General features: G+C 45.1%; 1 protein-coding gene across 1 annotated transcript; it reads right to left on the reverse strand.

Moving 5' to 3' along the window:
• Positions 1-204: 204 nt before the first annotated feature.
• LOC123188074 (vesicle transport protein GOT1) lies at positions 205-3,356 on the reverse strand. Its single transcript, XM_044600108.1, has 7 exons — positions 3,179-3,356; positions 2,847-2,922; positions 1,493-1,584; positions 1,330-1,410; positions 1,138-1,235; positions 937-1,018; positions 205-729 (listed from the first exon to the last, which is right to left on the reverse strand). The coding sequence occupies exons 2-7, from the start codon at positions 2,875-2,877 to the stop codon at positions 691-693; spliced, it is 423 nt and encodes a 140-aa protein (XP_044456043.1). The 5' UTR covers positions 2,878-2,922; positions 3,179-3,356; the 3' UTR covers positions 205-690.
• Between the last annotated feature and the right edge of the window lie 3,007 nt (positions 3,357-6,363).

The raw sequence follows: 6,363 nt of genomic DNA on the forward strand, positions 1-6,363 counted from the left end.
GATCTGCTGAACCTTAAATTTAACTTGAGTACCATGGTGATTTTCTTTGATCTTAACTACAGTTTAACCGAACATAAATGATACTGACCAGTGATTCATATGTCCAGGCCGCTCATTTTCGAAGCTAAGAACCCCAGTGTTCATGAACGGAACAGATTGATACTGGTTATGTACTGGAGAAGAAATGAAAATAAAGAACAGATGTACGCCTCGCTGCTTCCTTGTTCATTCCCTTATAAACATCAGGACCTTCAAATTTGTAAATTTACACACAGTTTCGAAAGATGCTGTGCACTGTTGTTCATGCAATAAGCAGAGATGTAATCGGCTGTTCATAAGCAAGAAATGTCTAATTGTTATTACAAAAACCAAGTAAGAAATGGCTTCCTTGAGGGCTCGAATCAGTGGGAACTACCATGCACGGACCAATTCACCATTCTCTCAGACATGCCATCATTCAGAAAAGAGCTCAGCTCTTTGCCTCCTTAACACGTGGTACTAACAAATGCTTTTGCACAAAAAGAATTCTAGACGCAGTCAAGAGATCTGCAGAAAATCCACTCGTAGCAGCGCAGCAAGATTCACATCCAGCAGAACCAAGGAATCAACAAACGAGCAAGAGAACACATGTCCGTCTACTTTATACAGGGCGATCTAGCATCCTTTGGGAATGTTTTGACAGCACGGCGATCACACGGGGACTCGTCTGCCTCTGAACCGGGTGAGCAACTGCGAAATTCGAGTAGGAAACATCAGTAAGAACTAAGAACAATGGGGACTGAGATGTAATCATATGGTTCATCAATCTCCATATAAACAATCTCTTGCAGAAAAAATCTCCATATAAATAAAGTTGCGACCAAATTAGGTCGGGCTTAAGGAAAATTCAGGCAGAAAGCAATAGCAAAGCCGCAAAGAACAAATACATTATCTTACCGAAGTCACGTAAGGGTGCTGGAAAATCCAGCCGACGGTGGGGTTCTTTTGCAGGTAAACAGCAGCAGTAGGCCAGAAGCCGCTGTGAGGAAATTCAGTAGCAGTCAGATACAATGCCCAAAGGTTTCTACCATTTGTTAATGCACACTGAAAACCAGACATCAGATGACCATATAAATGCACAACACAGGATTTACAAACCTGAACAGCACGGCAAAGCCATACGATTCCGCCATCATTCCGAAGACAGGCCAACCAATGAGGACGAGGAAAAGTCCGATCCCAAAAGCAATCGAACCCTGCACATTCAGGTGAATCTTGTCAGCTCACAACTGAACTTGAACTGAACAGTTTGTATATATGACTGAGCTTGCTTTGTTACGTGTATATGACCTTGTGATTCTTAGGCTTGGTGAAGAACTGTACGGTTGACTTCAGCCCAATGGTTAGTGAAACACCAGACACGAAGAGAATCTGACAACAGGAAATGCATGATAGTAATTAGAAAGGAATAGGTTGCAGTGAAGTATAAGTAAACCAGGAGGAAGATTCTTACATTCCCCATTGCCAAGAACCCCTTGTCAAACAGCATGAGGATCCCAAGAAACGAGAAGAGAACTCCAAACCCAGTCAAGCCCAGCCCAATCTCTGTTGGAAAATGTGAAACAACTTGAGGAAGAGTTCGGAGGTGCATTACAAGACAAGTGCCACTTGATTAAATAAGACGCCCCAAAAAAACAGTCATACGTACTTAGAAACTACTTGTAGTTTGAGCAAGAGTTCAGAGGTACAGCCATACAGGTGCATTGTAGAAGACATGAATTGAAAGTGTCACTTAGACAGCCGATTTCAGTAATATTAAGCATTTAGCATCTATTAGATGGTGCCTCCTGATTATATCTTCCTGACAATTTGTTCAACAACGAATGACCAAACAGGAAAACACCTAACAGCACTGATGGTCCTTATTCTGAACATGCACGTAAGCCCAAGTTAATTTTGTCAACATCTGTCAGACAAACATTAGAAATCACACTGTTCTAATCCTACGCAGAGGCAATGATAGAAGAATAGTCTGCCACATTTAAATAGTGGACCAAAAACATTTATGCAACCGCATCACGATCATACCAACGGCACTAAACAAACCCTGAGACAAGACATTGCTGAATTTGGGCGAGATTCAACACACTAAACCAATACTGTTAACTAGCACAATGAACCCATCGGACTGTAAAATTCAGCGTAGAAGAATTTGTACACCAACTATTATATTTAGCATTTAGCAACTATTAGATGCTGCCTCCTGATTATAACTTCCAGAAAATGTGTACACCAACCAATGACCAAGCAGTAAAACACTGAATAGCATGAGTGGTTCATATTCTGAACAGATGTCATACTCGTAACCGTTAGTTGATTTTCTACACATGTGTCTGCCAAACATGAAACATTAGAAATCACACTGTTGTAATCCTACACAGAGGCAATGATAGAAGAATAGTTTGCCACACTTAAACAGTGGACCAAAAGCATTAACGCAACGACATCATACCAACGGCGAATAATTCACACTAAGCAAACCCTGAGACAGAACATCGCTGAATTTGGGCGAGATTCTACACACCAAACCAATACTGTTAACCTGCATAGTGAGTCCATTGGATTGTAAAATACGGAGCAGAATTCATAGCAACCAAGACGCGAAAGGATCAATCGTAGTCTCTGAAAACGAAACAACCATCTGAATCTCCTACGGGTTTCGACACCAGAGCGGCAGACGGGGCCAAATGTGAGACGAATAATTTACAGGGCGCGAGAGAGCAAACGCCTCCCAATCTCGCAACGAACGACACATGAATCGCGCTAGGAGGAGAGAGGGAGAGGAGGGCGGCTGTGAAGTCACGTACTCTTGCGGTCGTTGATGTCGAAGGAAACCATCGCGTCCGTCCTCCGCCACACGCGCGCGGCGCGAGCAGCGACCGCCTGCAACATCAACGAAACACGGAGCCATGTTAGGATCGAGGTGCAGGCGCCCGGACTTCACGAAGCAATTAATACGCCGAAATCAACGCCGACTGGAAATCAAATCCACAACGCAATGCGACGAAATCGACCAAAACAATTCGCACCGATAAACCTCGGGAAAACACAAACGAACTGGGGGAGAGGGGATCGATCGAAGGGTCTCGCGCGCACTCCCGCGGGCGACCAGGGGCAGGGGGGACGAACGCGCACGCACCTCTCTCGAACTCCCGGAAGACCGCGGCGCTAAGGGCGAGCCGGTGGAGACGGCGAACTGGAGGAACTCGAGAGGGAGGGGAGCGAGTGGCGAGAGACGAGAGCGGAGGAGGAAGGGGCGAGTCGGTTCGGGCCGGGGGTTCGAATGGACGGAGCGGTTCTCGCAGAGAAGACGCCTGCCTTCTCCGTCCGTTCTTATATTATGGGATCGGACGCGAGCCGGCGCCGTCGGATCGGTCTGCGCGTGCGACAGAGGCTGCGATCGGACGGCCACGGCCGGTTCAAGACGGCCGTTGGGTTCGTGCGGCGCTGAGCAGAGGAGGGCCGCGGTGGCTGGGTGCGCGTGCCGGGCTGGATTTGCTTGCCCTTGAAGCAACACGCGTCTCTTCGGCTCGAGGGTTTAGGGCGATGAGGCCATCCGGCCAATGGTGACCGTACACGTGGAGTGACTCACAAGATTAAAGAATGCTAGTTTGAACTAGTAGACGTTCATTTGGCTAGAGTAAACGTCGTGTGGAATTTCTCTTAGTTTCATTTTATTTTAATCTTGGTTTTTTTATGAAGGTCATCATGGATAGCTTTATTAAGATGAAAAAGCGGATACATTGTCTACAAGTGGTCACCATAGTCCTCATCAATCCCCGAGGGTCCCACAAGCCCTGGGGCGCGCCTCCTCGAGGCGCGCCCCTACAGCTTGCGGCCTCCTCGTGGGTCTTCTGGCCTCTTCTCCAAGTCTCATGGGTTTCTTCTGGTCCAAGAAAAATGACCGAAAGTTTTATTTCGTTTCGACTCTGTTTGATATTCCTTTTCTGTAGAAGTTAAAAACAAGGAAAAACAGAAACTAGCACTGAGCTCTATGCTAATAAGTTAATCACAAAAATAATATAAAATAGCATATTAATGCATATAAAACATCCAAAACAGATAATATAATAACATGGAACAATAAAAAAATTATAAATATGTTGGAGACGTATCAAAGTGGGATGGCCATTTTTGTGCTGGCACACGCTGTGTGCCATGCCATGAGTGTGAACTAGATGATACCCCCACGTTGATGCAGAAATTGGTCACCGCCGATGTGGATCATGGCCATCATCGCCTCATCGGTGGTCGTCATCAAATTTGGGGGAGGCTCTCCGCCAAGCAGTGACCGAACACCACTGGACAAGGGCTCCTAGGATGGAAAGCGCGTCTGAACGAGAGTTGGCGGCATGGTGAACACATAGTTAGAGTTGATATCGATAATGTACATGTGGAGGGTGGTCGGAGGAGGCGGAGTGCTGTGACGATTACTACGTGCTGGGATGACCGTACTACCGGGCGACGAAGTAGTACGACGCTAGTAATATAGGAGGGCTAGGCCTACGATTGCCTGTGCGACACTGACACGGTTGTCCAATATGGAGGAGGGGATCGGGCCTGATCCGGTTGGACTTCTCCAGATCCGACGAGGCATCGAACCTTGTGATGGAGTTCGATGAATCCATCATGACGGTGGCATACAGTGGGACTGGCTGGAACACGCAAAGGCAATAACAATCCGGACGGAGAAGGCAGGGTTCGGTGTGGAAGAGTGTGTGTGTGTGTGTGGGGGGGGGGGGGTTGTCAAAATGAGCAGGCCCCGGTTGGTTTTGGGGGTGGATCAAAGGTGAGGAAGTCCAATATGGTGGACGTCCGGACTCCCCCACAACTCCCCTGGTTTGAGGTCCGACAATGTGATTTAAGGCGCCTAAACCAGTTCAGCTTGATTTGGTGAACTGCGTTGGACTGCTAAAAGTGACTGGACCGTTAGATCCAAACATTTTGCTTTACCAGCATTTAGTGAGTCGCATTGGAGATTCCCTTACCTATCTACTCACTAGGGTTCAAGGATCGGAAAATGTGACCACGCGTCACATGATTCATACAATAAAATGGTTGCGTTAGAAGGAGGAGACCAGGGCTTGGGCACTCAGAAAGTGCATTTGGTGTCCGGGCTCGAGGGAGTCTTTTAAAATAAAATGGATTTCCTGGAGCCCGTCCTATAAAACACGGCATTGATTTGAACCAAATTATACGACGGTGTATGAGCCGGTGACAATATCCCAAAGTGTTCCATGAATCATCCTTGTCGCTCTATAGTTAGGCGAATGGTTGCATCTTGAGGTGCACATGACGAAAAAAAGTTAGCCTACATAATTTATCTTTTTTCAGTGGATAATTTGTCTCTTAACGTGTTATCTTTGGTAGAAAAAAATTAGAGACAATCATCCCAATAAATTGTATCTTATGGTTTGTACCTGAATAATATTGCATTGAATTGTTTTTTGTATTTTTTTTGCATCTCAACATTGTGGCCCAGGTGTGAAGAGAAGGATAAAAGAGAAAATACAGAAAATGATTGGGCCATTAATTACACGCAGTGGAAAATGAGCTATGAGCCCTATCTTCCTAATACACAATTTCAATCTATTTTCTTTTTTATTACAATGCCACATCAATGTTTTGCCTATGATAATGTGTTAAGAGTATCTTCAAACAGATCTCGTATTATCCCCTCCTCCCCACAAAATAGTTGGGAAAGTTGGGCAGAAAACAACTACCCCCTCTGTTTCATAATATAAAAGCGTTTTGATACTAGTGTAGTATATAAAAAATACTCTTATATTATGAGACGGAGGGAGTAAGGGGGTGTTTGTTTCCAGGGACTTTTTTGTGTAGGGATTAGAAAAAGTCCCTCTTAAAGACTTTTTTATCAAATGGGAGGGACTTTTTAGGGACTAAACTAGGCATTTGGGACTAAATGGTGGGACTTTTCCAACAATGCCACTTCATGCACTCATTGGCCCGCCACCCCATGGTGTTGTTTAATTGTTATTTTTCTATATACTAGGGGCAACATGGTCATTTAATAACCTCTAGGAAGGGACTAGAGACTTTTTAGTCTCTTGAAACAAACAGGGAGGGACTTTTTAGGGACTAGGGACTTTTTAGTTGAGACTAGAAAAAAATCCTAGGACTAGAGAACCAAACACCACCTAAATGTTAATAATGTGACATCAGCTTAGAGTTTCTTTTAGAGAACGTGATATCACATGTTCAGTCCCGTGTACAAATCTCAAAATAAGACGTGAGGCAATCACTGTTTGCTCCCACGCACCTCGTTGAGCGAACTACAAACTTATAACACTAATCGATTTGCTC

The sequence above is a fragment of the Triticum aestivum genome, chromosome 2A, assembly GCF_018294505.1.
Source record: "Triticum aestivum cultivar Chinese Spring chromosome 2A, IWGSC CS RefSeq v2.1, whole genome shotgun sequence".
NCBI lineage: Eukaryota > Viridiplantae > Streptophyta > Magnoliopsida > Poales > Poaceae > Triticum > Triticum aestivum.